The sequence below is a fragment of the Littorina saxatilis genome, linkage group LG5 (genome assembly GCF_037325665.1).
Source record: "Littorina saxatilis isolate snail1 linkage group LG5, US_GU_Lsax_2.0, whole genome shotgun sequence".
In the NCBI taxonomy this organism is placed as follows: domain Eukaryota; kingdom Metazoa; phylum Mollusca; class Gastropoda; order Littorinimorpha; family Littorinidae; genus Littorina; species Littorina saxatilis.
This window is the reverse complement of record NC_090249.1, coordinates 46,897,571-46,917,326: the sequence shown is the minus strand read 5'-3', so window position 1 is coordinate 46,917,326 and position 19,756 is coordinate 46,897,571. Positions and strand designations below refer to the sequence as shown.

Here is a 19,756-nt window from a genome sequence, read left to right as displayed (position 1 = left end):
TTTACATGCATTTTCTTCTCTCATGAATGTATCAATGTGTGCTGATTCAAAGTCTTAGACTGCAAAAACCCGGCACCACACTCTGTGCATGCATACTTGTTCTCTCATGTATGTATCAACGTGTGCTGCTTCAAAGACTTAGACTGCAAGAACCTGGCACCACACTCTGTGCATTCATACTTGTTCTCTCATGTATGTATCAACGTGTGTTTCTTCAAAGTCTTAGACCATGAGAACTTCGCACCACACGCTATGCATGCATGATTTTTTCTGCTGTATGTGTTAACATATGCCTCTTCAAATTACAAGACAGTGAGAACCTTGCACTACACTCTGTGCAAACATATTTTTTCTCTCTTGTATGTGTTAACATGTGTTTCTTCAAATTACTAGACAGTGAGAACCTTGTACCACACTCTGAGCACAAATGATTTTTCTCTCCTGTATGTGTTATTATGTGTTGCTTCAAATTACCAGACCGTGAGAACCTTGCACCACACTCTGTGCACGCATATTTTTTCTCTCCTGTATGTGATAACATGTGTTGCCTCAAACCCCTAGACCATGTGAATTTAGCACCACACTCTGTGCATGCATACTTTTTCTCTCCTGTATGTGTTAACATGTGTCGTTTCAAATACCCAGACCGTGAGAACCTTACACCACACACTATGCATGCATACCTTTTCTCTCCTGAATGTGTTAACATGTGTGTCTTCAAATTACCAGACAGTGAGAACCTTGCACCACACTCTGTGCATGCATGCTTTTTCTCTCCTGTATGTGTTAACATGTGTGTCTTCAAATTTCCAGACTGTGAGAACCTTGCACCACATCTTGTGCATGCATGCTTTTTCTCTCCTGTATGTGTTAACATGTGTTTCTTCAAAGCACCAGACTGTGAGAACTTTGCACCACACTCTATGCACACATGCTTTTTCTCTCCTGTATGTGTTAACATGTGTGTCTTCAAATTACTAGACAGTGAGAACCTTGTACCACACTCTGAGCACAAATGATTTTTCTCTCCTGTATGTGTTATTATGTGTTGCTTCAAATTTCCAGTGTGTGAGAACCTTGCACCACATCCTGTGCATGCATGCTTTTTCTCTCCTGTATGTGTTAACATGTGTTTCTTCAAATTCCCAGACTGTGAGCATCTTGCACCACACTCTGTGCATGCATACTTTTTCTCTCCTGTATGTTTAAACATGTGTGACTTCAAAGCACCAGACTGTGAGAACTTTGCACCACACTCTATGCACACATGCTTTTTCTCTCCTGTATGTGTTAACATGTGTGTCTTCAAATTACTAGACAGTGAGAACCTTGTACCACACTCTGAGCACAAATGATTTTTCTCTCCTGTATGTGTTAACATGTGTGTCTTCAAATGAGCACACAGCGTGAACCTGGCTCCACATTCTGTGCATACATGGTTTTTCTCACCTGTATGTATCAACATGTGTCGCTTCAAATCTCTTGACCGCAAGAAGCTGGTATTGCACTCTGTGCATGCATGCTTTTTTACTCCTGTATGTGTTAACATGTGTTTCTTTACATCGCCGGGCAACGAGAACAGAGTACCACACTCTGAGCATGCATGCTTTTTCTCTCCTGTATGTGTTAACACGTGTCGCTTCAAATGGGATAACAGTTTGAACCTAGCATCACAGTAAGTACATGCATACCTTTGCACTTCTGTATACAAATCATACTCAGTACATAAAAGTTGTTTCTTTTCTTGTTTCAGCCATACATTACTGTGAGTGCTGACTGAATCTTGTCCTTCCAATGTTTTCACTGTAGGCATGGTAGCTGTGTTCTCTGTTGCCATAACTTCCCTGACTGGCTCTGGAAAAGGAGTTCAAAGCAGCAGTAAGCAATGTTGCAAGCAAAACTCATTGGCGCCAAAACTGACTGAATGTAATAATTTAAGACAGTGGTACGTTTTCTAACTACACTTTTCACATTCAATAATGTTTTGACAAAAAGTGTTCCAGGGTGATGGTGGATCAGGGATGGCCAAATCGTCCGCCCGATCGCAAGCGGCGAGTAAAAAGTCCACTGGGCTAGTAGAAACTGCCTGGCAACTCGCCCGGCTGGCCAATGGAAATTCTTTTCAAATGTAACCCTTTTGGTTGTAATAATGGTTTTGTTTTTTGTTTTTTTGTTTTTTGCATATAAACACTGCACAATAACTGTGGTATGTACCGGGCCAGCGAAGATTCTGCCGGGCTTTCTTGAAGTTACTTGCCCAGCTGATGAGTTATAATTTTGAGATTTGGCCATCCCTGTGTATGTATGTGTTTATACGAGGCGAACTCATTATGTGTGTGACAAAGTGACCAGTCACCAATTATAGAGAAGTGTTGTTATTGTCCAGTCTAGTGTTTGTAGTTCATGTTGCCGATCGCTTTATGTTTTGTGTAATGCCATTATCTGTTCTAAGTTAAATGTTGAGATGCACATGTCCAGTCACCGGTAGATCCTTTGAACTTAAAGTGCATCTAAACCCAAATTTTCAAACAAAAACTCTTATTACCAATGCAAACATACACTCATATGTGTTCCATCCCCACCACTCAAAAGGCCCAAAGACGCGAGTAGCCCACGCAGCGAGTGGGAAAAACCCGTCAAAGCTAGCAGCGTGCCAGCCTTCTGCTGAAACAAAACGATGATGCTAAAAATAGATTTTCTCCACTGATGACGTAGTGAAGGTAGTAGCCACAGCGGCGAGCACTTGGTACGTCTTGGATCAAGCTGCCAGTGCCAGCATGGGTAGACTCTGTGTTTTTTACGGCTGTAATATTACCTCGGCAAACAAGCAAGAAATAATGAAAGTACTCACGGGTTTTCTAAAGTCCCTCACATAAGGAGAGCTTGGTTAACTTTGTGAAAACTTCCAGAAAAGATTTTTCACAACCAAAAGACTACCAAGCTGTATGCGGACAGCATTTTGCCGACGATGCATTTGCAGACCAGTTCACCCTTGTTCGAATTCGAACTCGGTTATCGTCCAAAACGGAGGTAGAAGGAGGATGCTGTCCCGTCAGTGATACCACTAACGTGCATCGATGTTCAGAAGAGATTGAATGCAGCAAAAAAAAGACAGTGGAGACGGTTGACGTAGAATCCAACCGGAGAAAGAGGCGACGGAAACGAGAAGTTATGAAGGCAATTGCAATTGCGGCTCGGTTTTTTGTTTTTGCCCCAAACCCACCTCCTTCTCCTACTGCAGGTAAACAATGCTCTTCTCTAAAGATGGGTGAAAGTATGAGATAGACAGAGAAACTGAAACTGAAACTGAAACTGAAACTGAACTTTATTACCAAAGGATAGAGGTTTTAGGCAAAGCCTAATCTTACAACCTGTCCCTTATACAAACACTTAATACAGACGCACATAATATAGATAGTAAAATTGACAAGGTTATTGTTACTTACAGACTAGACGTACATAATGTAAATAGGAATAAGAAAAGGGTTATGGTTTTGTATACACATTCAAAAATGGGAAAAAACAATATAGTTTGGAAATTGCAGCATAGTTGCAATAATGCATTGCATATAAACATCCAAAACAACTAATAACAAAAGGGAGAAAACAAATGTGGGGAGGAATTGTCCCAATCATTCGCATGTATATCATTATCAATACATACACATAAAGAACAAATCAAAATACAAACATAACTTGACTAAATGTAAAAAGCACTAAAATATCAGACATGAAAAGTGTTCTATTTACCCATTAAGCGGGAATGAAACTGGCGCCTAAACGTTTTCACAGAAGAGGCATTTCGGAGGGGTAGGGGTATGGAATTCCATAGAGACGCTCCTGAGAAGGCTAAACTTGACTTATACAAGTCTAGACGAGGGATGGGGGGAATCAGGTTCTGGGACCCATATCTTTTTGTGGCATGTCTGAAATGTGATTTTAAATATCCAGGAACATTATTGTTAATTACTTTGTACATAAAGACAGCCTTGTTTAGCGTCAACTGATCTTTCAAGGGAAGGAAATTAAGGAGCTTTAATTTATCATCTGTTGGCTTATTTGACTCATGCAGAATTAGTTTTGCAGCACGGCGATGAAGAGAATTGAGTCGTTTGAGATGGACATCACTGCAGTTATCCCAAAGTGTTGAAGCAAAGTTGATATGGGGCATTATGTGAGCGTAATAAAACAACTTGAGTGCTTCCACATCGGCATAATGTCTTAATTTAGACAATAAGTACAAATTTTTAGATACTAATTTGCAAATTTTACTCAAGTGAGTTTGCCATTTCAATTCTTGATCAACGGTAACCCCTAATAATTTATGCTCTTTAACTTGTTGCACTGGAGTTGAATCAATTGACAGTTGAAGTTGTAAGGGTTTTAATTGGTGTTTTTGTCTAGTTGTAATCACCATACTTTTCGTCTTAACAGGGTGAATAACCATTGCATTAGTGGTGCACCATTCTGTCATCTCATCTATACTTTTTTGAAGAGATTGGTTGACGGCTACCAAAGACTTCTGACTGGTGTGGATTGATGAATCATCTGCAAAGAACTCACATCTTACTTTCTCATCTGACACATGAAGAGGTAAATCATTTATATAAATACAGAACAATATAGGTCCTAATACAGACCCTTGAGGCACACCACTTTTGACAGAATCATTCGACGAAGTTTTACAGTTGATGAATACATATTGTTTCCGTTTTGAAAGATATGATTCGAAGAAGGCACAAGCAGAGTCATCTTTTAAGTAGCATTGTAATTTCTTTAATAATAAGGAGTGGTCTACAAGGTCAAATGCTTTTTTAAAGTCCAGGAATAACGCTCCTGTTACTTCGGACTCATTAATAGCTGATAACCAAGTTTCACATAAAGAGCTGAGAGCAGTGTGGCATGAATGCTTAGAGCGAAATCCAGACTGAAATGGATGAAACAAATTCATTCGTTCCATATATTCCAGTAAACATTTCTGAATATGCTTCTCCAAAGGCTTAGATAAAACAGGTAAGAGGGAAATTGGTCGAAAGTTGTTAGGGTCCGTAAGATCCTTGCTTTTTGGGAGTGGCACTACCTTGGCACATTTTAAAATAGAGGGAAAAACGTTTTGTTGTATGCCAAGGTTGTAGACATAAGTCAGTGAATCAATTATGTATGGTAAAGCAAGTTTGAGCAACCGGACAGGAATCTTATCGGGACCCATTGACTTTTTATTCGCCATCTGTTCTATCAGTTTTCCAACCTCGTGGACAGTAATGGGTGGAATAGAAAACGATTCGTTTTGAGTCAACTTTCGTCCACAAAATGTTTTTAATTTTTCTAGAGAGACATCAATATCAAGGGACTCATTCTGCTTGAGACAGGCTTTCAGTTTCTCTGCGAGCGAAATAAAGTGTTGATTAAAATCTTCTGGAGTTATTTGTGACGGAGAATTGGTCGATCTCTTTCGAGATTTATCAAGAACTTCATTCATTGCTCGCCAAATTGTAGAAGTATCTCTCTTATCAGAAAGCAATTTATTAAAATAATCTGCTTTTGCTTGCCTTACCGTTTTCAAAACTTCATTCCTTTGTAATTTGTACTCGCTTTTCAGGTTATGTTCTTTAAAGAAATCACGCAACGCCATAGCCTCAATAATGTCCGATGTCAACCAAGGGGGCAGGTGGGGATGTTTCACCCTATGCTGACGTAGTGGAGCGTGTTTATCAATAATGGAACACAAAATCTCATGGAAAAGATTGCAAGCATCATCTGCGTTACTGCAATTAAATACGCTTTGAAATGGCGCTCGATTAAGATCACAGAAAAAGGCAGACTCGTCAAAGTATTTAAAACTTCTGTATTCGATAGTTGTATGACCTTTATGCTGTGATTTGGGCAATCTCAGAACAATCGAGCAAAAAACAGAATAATGATCACTGAAAGTGGAGTGTACTACTTGTACATTTGAAACAGTGGTCTTATCATCAGTATAAATGTGATCAATAAGGGTAGATGAATTATTGGTTTCTCTTGTAGGGGTTTTAACTAGCTGGTGAAGACCAAATAGAGCAGTGGTTGAGCCCCAAGTTGTTTGGGGTCTCTGTAAATTAATGTTAAAATCGCCAAGCAATAGTACATTCTCATCACGACGTTTTGCTCTGTCCATCATTAAAACAAAATCATCATTCCAACTTGTTGTTTCAGCAGGATTCCGATATATATAACATATTAACAAAGGCGAGGATTTACCATTTTTCAACTCCACCCACAAACATTCCACATTTTCATCTTCAAGATCGGCCCTTCGCTTCACAATGCCAGCAATAGACCGATGGACATACAGAGCAATACCTGTTTGGCCAGTTTGTGCACTATCGCGTCGTAAAACAGAGTAATTTGGAATATCAATCAGGCTGTCCGAAACACGCGAATCTAGACGTGTTTCGCAAACACCAAAAAGATGTACGAGCTGTGGTTGTTTGTTCAAAAATACACAAACATCAGGCACTTTGTTGACTAAATGGTAAATGTTCAAATGCCCGATACGGAGAGAAGAATCCGCCGTTGACATTAAATAAAAGTGAAATAATTATTAGAACAATTTAACAGCAACAACAAAATATGCAAAAATTCAAGCACAAAATGGGAAGAAGATTGAACAAACAAACAAAACAAAAGAAGAGAAAGTGAGACAGTTGCGCAGCCCTAATGACTCACATACACGCGCACACACAAACAATTACTCTGATATAAGATCAAAATTAATGAAGGGAAGAAACTTGACCAAAAATTGAAGAATTAAAGGGAGGTTACAATCAGTGAATCCCCAAACCTAGGACAAGGGCCTTTGCAAAAATACGAAGACAATGCAGTAAACACAAGCGCAGCCGCCCGGTCTTCACTTTATATAATAGGAAGGGAGGCGGAGGGGGCACGATTATGCCTCAAACACTGAATCGAAGATTGCGTGGCCGTAACCGGTTTCACACACTGGAGGCAACAAGGTCCGTTGTACAGCAATCCAGGTCAACTAAGAAAGTGTAACACATTGTCTTAAACAACAGGAGAGGGTGAGGGAGAATCAGAGACAGGAGGGTAGAAAGGGTACATTATATATATATGTATAGGTTACAACACGAGTGGTTTTTTATATGGCTTGTATTTCAGTCAAGACCCAGCGGATGAATATCATCGGGAGACACGAGCCTCTGGCGAGTGGCTCTCGATTGATATTCCCGCTGGGTCTTGACTGAAATACAAGCCATATAAAAAACCACGAGTGTTGTAATCTGTATATCCCATTCTACCATCAAACACAAAGTGTAGACTACTAGCGGCACTGTTGCGATCTGTGCAGGGTAAAACTGTTGCCAGTGAGACTTAGCCCTTTTGCAACCTTAAACTAAGTGACCGTCGCTGAAAAAATAAAACGAATGAGTGCATCGATAAGTACGCAGTAACACTACTTTCAGACCATTTAAAAGCTTTAAGTAAAGGTTCATAAGTTGCAAGAAAGTAATGAAGTCGAATAGAAATTAATTTAGTTGAAGCGCACAATTCTTTTGTTTTGCGTTTCAGGTCGGCAGAACGGGCGAAACGGGTTTTGGGACCCATTTGGCTTACTCGATTCAGAATTGATTCCACGTTGTTTTTCTCGAACGTGTGTAATTAGGCTTATTGACAGAGAAGCAAATCTTAGGGAACAAATATGTAGGTTTAGATTTAACCATTTGCTCCCTATTTGAAATGTATCTACGTGATAAACTGTTTTGCGAGTGTGTTTGCATGGATGAACTTAAACTGGTATGGGTGTGAGGAAAACGCGACCGACACGTCTGTCACCGCCGATTGATTGCATTTTGAAGGAATATGACTGGATTACGGAAAAATATGTGGACTTACTGCAGAGCCAGGCAAAAGAGTAGACTTGCTCGCAAAACACGTGAAACAGCCGATGTTTGATAGCTGAAGGCGCACACCAAAACACACTACCGACAGATTCTCAAAAGTCGTCTGCTAACGATGCAAGGGGAGGGTACTCGTGTTTTTGTTTTGGTTCGCTAGCATCTGGTTATCTTGTAAGTTGAATGTTCGTTTTTTTCGACCTGCATTGCTTTCATAATGAAAGAAACTTTTGCTTATTGCATCTCATACATCAGATCAGTTCTGAGATTCATTTTTGCGTGCAACTGATATGGTTTTCTGAGCCGTGCAATACGATTTTAGAACTTCATACAAATGTGTCACATTGTTCGGCGCGAGGTCAAAGGTCGGGAGGAAAGTAGTCCTTTGCCCAAATCGGAATCTGCACTATCATATATTTTTTGGAGTCCATGATGTATTTATTGAGCTATAAAAATACAACATATATACCCATACTGAAGTAACAGAGACAAAGAAGGGAGGTCATGGGATATATATATATATACAACATCAGAAATTGTGAAAGAAACAATTGAAAGTCAGCAGAGACTTTTTTCCGAGATTTGTTAAAATCTCTTAGAGAAAGAGAGAGAAATAAGTATCCCGTCACAGACAGCCTATTGGGAGCATCAGACCCTGCTAAGAGACGATTTAGATTGTGAGTATGCCTCAAGAACTGATCAAGGACATGTCTCTACCGGTACTATTTGGACCCAAGACTGGTGTGTTTCTTTTTATTTGGATAATTATTTAGTCATTGACTTTTGTATTTGGAAGTTTTGTATGAATGGGTCTTGTGACCGTGCGTAACTATGCTATTATTGTTCTGATATTGCGAATTGCTGTTTTGTTGAGTGAGCATTTGTCTTTGTACTGTGTGGTTGATGTCCTTTTCAGCGTTGAACTTGCGAGGACGCAGTTTGGTAAAGAGCTGCGGGATGTGTGACAAGGTGACCAGTCAACAATTATAGAGTAAAGTGTTGTTATTGTCCAGTCTAGTGTTTGTAGTTCATGTTGCCGATCGCTTTATGTTTTGTGTAATGTCATTATCTGTTCTAAGTTAAATGTTGAGATGCACATGTCCAGTCACCGGTAGATCCTTTGAACTTAAGCCGCTCTCCTTGAAAGAGACGGCCCAGCCGGGGAGCCTGCAGGTGTTTTCACTAACTATTTTATTCATGTTTTTATTACTTAGTTAGTGGAAGAATCTTGTGTATGTATGTTTGATGTATGTATATTATTATTATTATTATTATATGGCGGCCTGTCTGTCTCGGTATCCCGGCCTGGGCTAGTTGCATGTAGCAGTAGTTTTCAAGTAGGTGTTAATTCCTTTGTCGGATCGGGTGGATCGAATACCAGCTCAGCTGGCAGGTGGTCAGTTGCGTAACTGTTATGACCGACCCGGGGTAGCCGCCGATAACACGTGCGTGTGGTAATGTTTGATGCGCTCAGATCAAAGTCTCGTTAAGAATAAAAGGGTGTGAATCCCTTTGAATTTGATACAGAGAAGCGTGTCAGCTGCGGTTGGAAGGTCTTAATCCCTTACCCCCCCCCCTCCTTCTTCTTGTCTTTAACCAATGGAATGGCTTATTCTCTTAGAATGTTGTGTTGCTAATAGTTACTAGGATTTTGATTGGATGTTTGTGACTCTAGCTAAAGTTTGATTGTATGTACATGCTAGGGTGTGGGAGAGAACACAGAGAACTCTGAAAGACGCGAGAGAGTGGACGTATTTTGTTGTGTGCTCCACTAACTGACTTCTGGTATCGTTAAAATAAAAGTCCCGTTATTGCAACCCCTGACTTGGCGTTTCTATGTGAATGCTTCCTGGCCTGAGCATCCCTTCTTCTTCTTCACCATCACCCCATCACATGTGCAACTTAGGCGAACTAATGATGTCTCTACTTGCTCTTTTTTATTACATCTGTAACCGAGTGCCGTAACACTACGATCACCTCGGGAGGCGAAGTGCAATCAAACAGGATTGAAAATGTTAAGGCTAATTTCTTAGCCCTATAAAAAGTGTTATGCAAACCCGAAGGTTTCCATGAACATACAGACAATCAGAAACCACCAGACCCCATCACAAACAGAATTCCACAATCCACCGGTGTTGACTTAAAGGCCAACAACTCGGGTGCAGAGTCTGCTGTGAAAGGAGCGGTAGCCTCCCCTGTCACAATCGCCCCCGTTTGAATGAACTTCGTCCCGAAGTTCCGAACCGGGGGACCACTGTCCATCCCAAGTTCGCAGAATGGGAACAGCACGAAAATGTTCAGTGGTCATATTATGCCATTACCTGAACATATCATGCCGAGTCCCATCCCTGCTCGCAAGCGCCAGATGTAACCGAGTGCCGTAACACTACAATCACCTTTGGAGGCGAAGTCCAATCAAACAGGATTGAGAATTTTAGAGCTTATTTCTAAGCCCTATAAAAACTGTTATGCATTCGCAAAGGATACCATGAACATACAGACAATCGGAAACCACCAGACCCCATCACAAACAGAATTCCACAATCCACCGGTGTTGACTTAAAGGCCAACAACTCGGGTGCAGAGTCTGCTGTGAAAGGAGCGGTAGCCTCCCCTGTCACAATCGCATCGGGTTTGCATAAGTTTTTTTTATAGGGCTAAGAAATTAGCCCTAACATTTTCAATCCTGTTTAATTGCACTTCGCCTCCCGAGGTGATCGTAGTGTTTCGGCACTCGGTTACATCATTGTGACAGGGGAGGCTACCACTCCTTTATAATAATTATAATAATTCTCTTTATTTATATAGCGCCTTATCCGAAGTTCAAAGCGCTTTTATGCCGTGTGAGATGGAATTTTTTACACAATATATCACGCATTCACATCGACCAGCAAACCTCAAGCCTGTTAGGCGAATATTCACCTTTCGCGGCCTTTATTCCAAGTCACACGGGTATTTGATGGACATTTTTATCTATGCCTATACAATTTTGCCAGGAAAGACCCTTTTGTCAATCGTGGGATCTTTAACGTGCACACCCCAATATAGTGTACAGGGGTCGACACTAACTTATTTGGCCTGGGGCCACACTGGCCCCGGAGATGGAAATTGCTGGGGCGGAAAACAAAAATCTGGGGCCCACTGTTATTCATGCTAAGTATATATACCTTCAGAATCACCACTTTTTCCAAGTGGTTCTCCGCTATAAGATCTGCACGGGCGGCAATGCATTGTCTGTTTTTCTTCATCGTACTGAAGCCAGGGAAATTCTTTCAACCATTTGACATTGAAATTACGACAGCGCTTCGCGCTTTTGGCTGCATCGGTCTCCTTTTTTCGTTTCTCTCCACGCTGTTCTTCATCTTCATTTCCATGTCTTTTTACACCAGGGATGTGTCACCACATTTTGCGTTTGGCATTTGAAGGCGATACTTATCTCTCACGCTAAAGAGCGCAATATGGGAGTTATTTCCCTTGCGGCATTGTCCTTCGACGATTTCAATGTTGTTGTTTTTCTTGACTGCGGCATTGATCGTTACGCAAATTTCAGTGACGACTTTGACTGGCGATTTTTAGTGATTGGCTCTGGCATTAAAATTTTCGGTTTGTCATTGTCGGAGATTTATCCTGGGGCGGAGTGGGCCCCAAGCTTCGGCAATGTTTGGGGCTGAACACAAAACTCTGGGGCGTTCCGCCCCCCGCCCCCGCTAGTGTCGAACCCTGGTGTACACGAAGGGACCTCGGTTTTTCGTCTCATCCGAAAGACTAGCACTTGAACCCACCATCTAGGTTTCAGGAAAGGGGGGAGAAAATAGCGGCCCGACCCAGGGTCGAACACGCAACCTCTCGATTCCGAGCGCAAGTGCGTTACCACTCGGCCACCCAGTCCTTTCACAGCAGACTCTGCACCCGAGTTGTTGGCCTTTAAGTCAACACCGGTGGATTGTGGAATTCTGTTTGTGATGGGGTTGGTGGCTTTCGATTGTCTGTATATTCATGGAAACCTTCGGGTTTGCATAACAGTTTTTATAGGGCTAAGAAATTAGCCCTAACATTTTCAATCCTGTTTGATTGCACTTCGCCTCCCGAGGTGATCGTAGTGTTACGGCACTCGGTTACACATCATAGCACAATTTTGGAAGACTTGTCGGACAACAAATCCGTATATATTCCATGCAATCAAATGTCCTATGAGGGTGAGGGGTCTTCCTGCCAGCAGTGTTGACCTTTCACGCAGGGATTATCAGGCTGTGATGTATCATGATTTCTGCCGGGGAAACTCTTTTCAAGAGTGTTTTTAAAGTTTAAAATAATGTTTTGGAAATCAATCTCCGGCCAAAGTCACTGTTTTTGGATGATTTAGACAGGAAGTTTTTCCTACAATCTTGACGACTGCCTTGACGTAAGAAAACGGCGTGCCAGTTGGGTGCCCCATAACATTAGTGAAGAGCAAAAGCGGGATAGGGTGAACCGGTGCACCCCCATGCAAAAGAAAAGTTGACAGAGCCTGAAGGTTTCATCATGTTTTGGACATCAAATGATCATTACGAGAGACAAAACTTAGATTTTACTTCAGCAGCATTGTTGTGGAGGTCGCATTTGTTCTTTTAGTGTCAGAGGAGTTTAGTTAACCTTACCGTGTGGCTGTGGTTCAGTCATGTGCCAATACTGCGGTGTTTCTTCAGCAATATCAATCTCTATCTTGACGTCAGACAGCCGAATTGCTGTGTCTTCTTCGTCCTCCATGCTGCAGTGAGAAGTTTATGTATGCACCTGACTGTCCACTGTTCAATACGTTCCTGTAGAAACACAACGATTACGCACTTGAAGAAAATCAGGGTAAAGGGCATTTAGTGATTGCAGTCAAAATATTCCAAAGGAGTTGACAGTACTGTAAAGGTAATACTGCTCTTCACATCATTATGTATTAAATCATGCACACTGTTGGTACATGTACTGAGACAAAAAAATGGCAAATTTATGGAGTTAATCTAACTGATATCACCACAACGTTTTTGTTAAACGCTCAGAGTCAGAGGACTCCCAAAAGTGGACATATTGAAACGAGTGCTTCAAAGATCATGTGCCTGTGAGAAATGTCCTTTCTGAAAGCAATACGAGTCGAGAGATGCATGGTTCTCGAGCCTGGGGGTTGGGGGACTCTACATAACCAAGTCGTCGTTTATCCAGCAACGTCCGTCAAGTGGTCAGTCACTCAAGACAATCCATATGCTTGTACAATAACTTGATGAATGTGGGTATCAAAATCCAAGTCCTCTAGTTCAACCACCACAACTCCAAAATATTTTTCAGCGTTCTTGCCAACCCACGATCTCTGCCGTGTGCTGACAAAACCTAACAAGTCCATTTCTTTCAAAAATGATATTTTTCGTTCATCAAAAAGTAGAAAATTAAGAAGAGGTGCTAAGGCACTGCATACCCCCAGCGAAGGACAAATCGCCTCTCTCTCATTCTATCTCTCTCTCTCTCTCACACACACATTCACACACACGCATGCATGCACACACACACACACACACACACACACACACACACACACACACACGCACACATACCTACGCACAGATAGACCCAAACACGTGCCCACACAACTAAGGACTCTCTTCCCCTCTCTCTCTCTCTTTATCTTTGTTTAAACAAAGGAAACGTAGGCTAAAAGAAACAAGTCGCGAAAGGCGAAATTACTACATTCAGTCAAGCTGTCGAACACACGGAATGAAACTGAACGCACTGTATTTTTGTCACCAAGACAGTACAGCTTCGTCAATCCCCGCGTGAAGGAAATCGCTCACCTTCCACGTGCAAAACGCAGTGATATTGACACGCCAGATTAGCGCGGTGGCGTATTGTGCTAAGCAGGAAAGCGCGCTTTTCTGTATTCTTGTTAACTTTCTGAGCTTGCTTTGAATACAACCTATCATATCTATATGTTTTTGGAATCAGGAAATGATAAAGAATAAGATGAAATCTTTTTTGGATCGATTTCTTACATTTTAATCGTAAGACTAATTAATCTATTTTCGTCAATTGTGATCACATTTTAAGAGTAAACATGACATATATGTATACATTTTTAGATTCAGAATGTGATGAAAAATACGATGCAATCAATTTTAAATCTGTTTGTGAAAAATCGATTTTAATGATAACTTTAATGAGCAAACTCATTAATCAAATTTTAAGTCTCCAAGCTGAAATGCAATACCAAAGTTCGGGCTTCGTCGAAGATTACTTGACCAAAATGTCAACCAATTTGGTTGAAAAATGAGAGCGTGACAGTGCCGCCTCAACTTTCACGAAAAGCCGGATATGACGTCATCAAAGACATTTATCAAAAAAATGAAAAATATTTCTGGAGATACCATACTCAGGATCTCTCATGTCAAGTTTCATGAAGATCGGTCCAGTAGTTTTCTCTGAATCGCTTTACACACACACACACACAGACACACACACATAGTCTCGATTCCCCCCTTTACCTACGTTAAAACATTTAGTCAAAACTTGACTAAATGTAAAAAGCAAGAGAGAGAGAGAGAGAGAGAGAGAGAGAGAGAGCTACGTCCCCGCCCGATCCAAGACAGCGCTGAAGTCCACAAAATAGGGCACTCGCCTTTGGCTAGTACTTCTCATAATTTACTAGCCAGAGAGCAAATTTTACTCGCCAAACCAACACTTTGTTTCAGCAACTTGACTCGCCTTTGGCGAGTAGATTAACATTTCTACTCGCCATTTACAGATTTCTACTCGCCACTTTCAGGCCTGCAAGACGCGACGAATGTGCAGAGCCAAAGTCCGGGGACAGCTTTGGCGACATTTCTTAAAAACGTCCCATATAAGGCACGCTCCGTTTTGCAAAGTCTGGCTTTATACCCTATCACACATCAGCTAATCAAAAAGCAGGTTTCCCACTTTCGGGCGACAGCAGACTAACACACGCAGCGTATTTAGATCTACATTTCCATACTTGAATCATTTTCCAAAGTTAATGAATACATAATGAGGCCAGAAATGATTCCAAAGCAATCAGTACGACAACACAAAGAAGTAACAAAAGTGCCTTTATTGACAACAGTTCGAAATTTGGCCATGCAGAGCTAAAAGAACATAGATCAAAGTGTGTCACAGAAATTTTGTTTGCTAATTTTCATGGGGTTTGCTTACCTTAAGTTCACTTTCACTGTTTTGTCATATCTTTTAACAACTTCTATTTGTCCAAATATTGTGGGGGAAAAACAAGTAAGTCCACTTGCTTTGATCTGCCATTCTTTATTTCTTTATTTGGTGTTTTACGTCGTTTTCAACCACGACGGTTATATCGCGAGGGGATCTGCCATTATTTAAGTAGATCTGAAATTGGGGGAAAAAGGGGCCAAACCAAGTAAGTCCACAAAATTCGCATCAAAACTAAAACCATCCTAAGATTATTATAAACTGGGGCTGTAAACGTAAATTGATGTTACTTATCTTATCATTTCTGCTGGTTGATCGAGATAATCGTCACTTTTGAAACATGTTATCAAACATAAAAAGTCCATTTTCTCGAAATTAAGTAGCCTCAGTGGGCTTGCTCGGTTTAGTCAACACACGGCAGATCCCGTCCCCTTCCATCTTCTCCCGTTGTTCACAGCGAAGAAATAAAACAGCACGCTTTACCTTGAGTACGTTGTGACGGCGTAGATAATCTTGTACTTTTCCTTCGTCGGCTGATTATTATTACTGTAAGTCCGGTCTGCCTACTCTTTTAGAACTGCCAGTTTATCAATTCACTGTTCGTCTGCGTGGTAAAACAGTGATCTCCCCTGTAACGTCTTTTCGCCTAAAACTGCCGATTGAAAAAGGAATGAACACAAAACAAATAATGTATTGACTCAAGAGAGGGAGTCTGAAAAATAGGCTTGATATTATCACTCTCACCACACATTCAAAAAGTTTAAAGCACACACACACACACACACACACACACACACACACACACACAGAGGCACACACGCTGAACTGACAGACCCAGTGGTTGACATCAGAGGGACAGAGAGACTGCTTTTATCATGTACTGTATTGCTTGTTTATAGGAATGCAATGTATGACAGCCCATGAGCTTGCACGTGAGAAACATGTCGAACACCCAGACAGTCAACCCCACCATAACACAACAAGACAGATGCACAAAACGACGAACATTCTTGTTTATTAATATACGAGTTTGAGTTGACAGAATCAAGAGATCGAAGTGAAAACAACATAATGTGCTCATACGCAGAGATGATATATATACGAGATGGGGGCGGGCTGGAGTAACATTTACATAGATGTAAGACTTTTTTTTTTAATGTAAAACTACATCTTTCGTATGACCAAACTAGGCTTCATTGACATGAGTGGTAAAAATACATTTTTAACATATTGTTTTGTATTCAAGAACTTTTGGGACATGTAAAACAACTTAGTGCACTTGAAACCACACAAGAGGCTATATGCTTGTAATTGGTGTGGTTATGTATATTTACATCAAAACAGGAATGAACTGAAGTCAGGCATGAAAACTGAAAAAAAAAAAAATACTGAAAAAAAAATTCGAAGGCGCGTAGCGCCAAGTTTCGCAGGCGCATAGCGGCAAGTTTCGCAGGCGCGAAGCGCCAAGACTTCTAGGGGGGTCCGGGGGCATGCCCCCCCGGAAATTTGTTTTTTCGAAGGGTGCAATTTGGTGCAATCTGGGGCTATCTGAGCCTTAAAATTGGATTCAAACATGGCCCCAATGACTAGGAAAAAAAAAATGAAATAAATAAAAAAAAATAAAAAATAAAAAATAAAAAAAAATAAAAATACGGAAAAAAAAACCGGTTTATTTTTTTTCAAAAATACGGAAAATACGGAAAATACGGAGAATTTTCATGCCTGTGAAGTATACTGGTACTGCCAAGATCCAAACAATGCTTATACCCATCCAAAAATATCAAATAAAACAAGTCGCGTAAGGCGAAATTACTACATTTCATCAAGCTGTGGAACTCACAGAATGAAACTGAACGCACTGCATTTTTTCACAATGACCGTAGTCCGCCGCTTGTGCAAAACGGAGTGAAACTGACGAGCCTGTTCAGCGCGGTAGTGGTTTTGCTGTGCTGCATAGCACGCTTTTCTGTTCCTTTCTTCGTTTTATCTTTCTGAGCGTGTTTTTAATCCAAACATATCATATCTATATGTTTTTGGAATCAAGAACCAACAAGGAATAAGATGAAATTGTTTTTAAATCGATTTCGGAAATTTAATTTTGATCATAATTTTTATATTTTTAATTTTCAGAGCTTGTTTTTAATCCGAATATAACATATGTATATGTTTTTGGAATCAGAACATGATGAAGAATAAAATAAAGGTAATTTTGGGTCGTTTTATAAGAAAATAATTTTAATTACAATTTTCAGATTTTTAATGACAAAGTCATTGATTAGTTTTTAAGCCACCAAGCTGAAATGCAATACCGAAGTCCGGCCTTTGTCGAAAATTGCCATACAAAAATGTCAATCAATTTGATTGAAAAATGAGGGTGTGACAGTGCCGCCTCAACTTTTACGAAAAGCCGGATATGACGTCATCAAAAGTATTTATCGAAAAAAAGAAAAAAACCGTCCGGGGATATCATTCCCAGAAACTCTCATGTCAAATTTTATAAAGATCGGTCCAGTAGTTTGGTCTGAATCGCTCTACACACACACACGCACACACACACACACACACACACACACACACACACACACACACACACACACACCACGACCCTCGTCTCGATTCCCCCTCTATGTTAAAACATTCAGTCAAAACTTGACTAAATGTAAAAACCATACATTGGCGATCTTTGTCATACAAAAATGAACAAACGAATACTTCTGATAGTCTTGATCATATTTAAAACAAGTCGCGTAAGGCGAAATTACAACATTTAGTCAAGCTGTCAAACTAACAGAATGAAACTGAACTCACAGCATTTTTACAGCAAGAGCGTATACTCGTAGCATCGTCAGTCCACCGCTCGATGCAAAGGCAGTGAAATCGACAAGAAGAGCGGGGTAGTAGTTGCGATGAGAAGGATAGCACGCTTTTCTTTATCTCTATTCTTTTTAACTTTCTGAGCGTGTTTTTAATTCAAACATATCACATCTATATGTTTTTGGAATTAGGAACCCACAAGGAATAAGATGAAATTGTTTTTAGATCGATTTCGGAAATTTTATTTTAATAATAATTTTTATATTTTTAGTTTTCAGAGCTTGTTTTTAATCCGAATATAACATATTTATATGTTTTTGGAATCAAAAAATGATGAAGAATAAGATGAACGTAAATTTGGATCGTTTTAAAAACAAAATATTTTTTTTACAATTTTCAGATTTTTAATGATCAAAGTCATTAATTAATTTTTAAGCCACCAAGCTGAAATGCAATACCGAAGTCCGGCCTTCGTCGAAGATTGCTTGGCCAAAATGTCAATCAATTTGATTGAAAAATGAGGGTGTGACAACACACACACACACATACACACACACACACATACATACACACACACACACACACACACACACACCACGCCCTCGTCCCGATTCCCCCTCTATGTTAAAACATTTAGTCAAAACTTGACTAAATGTAAAAAGAAATATCAATTTTTAGACACCAACAGCTCTTGTGAGGCACATTTTGTGTAGAAAAGACCATGTTCGAAAATAACTCTGTCAGATTCGTACGGGTGGTGAAAGAGTGAATGCTTTTCACATGTGCTCCTTGGAAAGTGATATATTTTCCACGTGACATAGGCCTGTCACTAACGTAGGTTGTGTCTGAAACACATGGAAAAGAAGCATGCAGGCGTGGAAAGCATCAACTGAAACAAGAGTATTCACTCTTTCCCAGCCCATACAAACCCGACAGAGTTATTTCCGGAGTTATTACGAAACAGGAAAATGAAAGCTAAGGGTCCCGGTGTAACACGAGAAAATTACTCCCACGAGATTTTTACTCCGGAGTAAAAATTTCGTACAAAAATTGTACTCCCTTTACGAAAAAACGACTCCCCCATAACACGAGAAAATTACTTCCAACGACAGGTGTGTTCCGAGTCAAAATTTCGGTCGAAGATGTTACTCCCCTGACGAATAAATAACGAATAAATTATTCCACCCTAACACGAACAATTTACTGCCCACGCCAAGTGTACGCAACTTTTACTCCCCTGACCCCTGTTAGTCTTGGTGGTGGAAGGGGTGGAGGGAGGGTAGCGCGACATTTGTTTGCGCGAGATCACATAATTATTGGCATCATCCCCCTGGAAGTACACAAATTAGGGAGTCAAAATTTCGTGGAGGGAGTAATTTTTTCGTACCCTGGGGAGTTATTTTCTCGTACGAAAGGTGTACTTGGAGTAAGAATTTCGTAAGAATGTTTTTTCTCCGGAGTACATTTTCTGTGGAGTAAAAATTTCGTGTTACACCGGGACAAAAAGGAGACACATTTCACCGCGACTCTATCTCACACAGGCACCCTCTCTATTCTGTGCTCTTGAAACACAGATTTTGTGAGTGGTTTCTGTTTTCGAGATTGACTTGTGCAACGTCAAACTGAAATAAACAACTAGTGCCACATCTTCCTCACAATCTTCTGCCACACGCACCACAATCCAGGGGCAGATCACATCCTTTTCAAGGAGGGTTTCCAAACTTCTTTTAGCGAAAATGTTGATGAAAATCAAGGAAAATAGAGCAATCTGGTGCAATCTGCGCATCGGTTTTTATTTATTTTCAATTAATTATTATTTTTATTTAGGCTAGGGTGGGGGGGGGGTGGGGGGCGGG

General features: G+C 40.5%; 1 protein-coding gene across 1 annotated transcript; it reads right to left on the bottom strand.

The window, feature by feature from the left end:
- Window positions 1–15,700, bottom strand: LOC138965891 (zinc finger protein 665-like). Its single transcript, XM_070337980.1, has 3 exons — window positions 15,570–15,700; window positions 12,530–12,691; window positions 1–1,854 (listed from the first exon to the last, which is right to left on the bottom strand). Exons 2-3 carry the CDS (start codon window positions 12,636–12,638, stop codon window positions 251–253), a joined length of 1,713 nt encoding a protein of 570 aa, XP_070194081.1. The 5' UTR covers window positions 12,639–12,691; window positions 15,570–15,700; the 3' UTR covers window positions 1–250.
- Between the last annotated feature and the right edge of the window lie 4,056 nt (window positions 15,701–19,756).

Coding starts and splice junctions, on each gene's coding strand:
- LOC138965891 (XM_070337980.1), bottom strand. CDS start 12,638: ATGGAGGACGAAGAAGACACAGCAATTCGGCTGTCTGACGTCAAGATA. Junction 1,855..12,529: donor GACTGAACCACAGCCACACG/GTAAGGTTAACT, acceptor CTCCTTTTCCAG/AGCCAGTCAGGGAAGTTATG.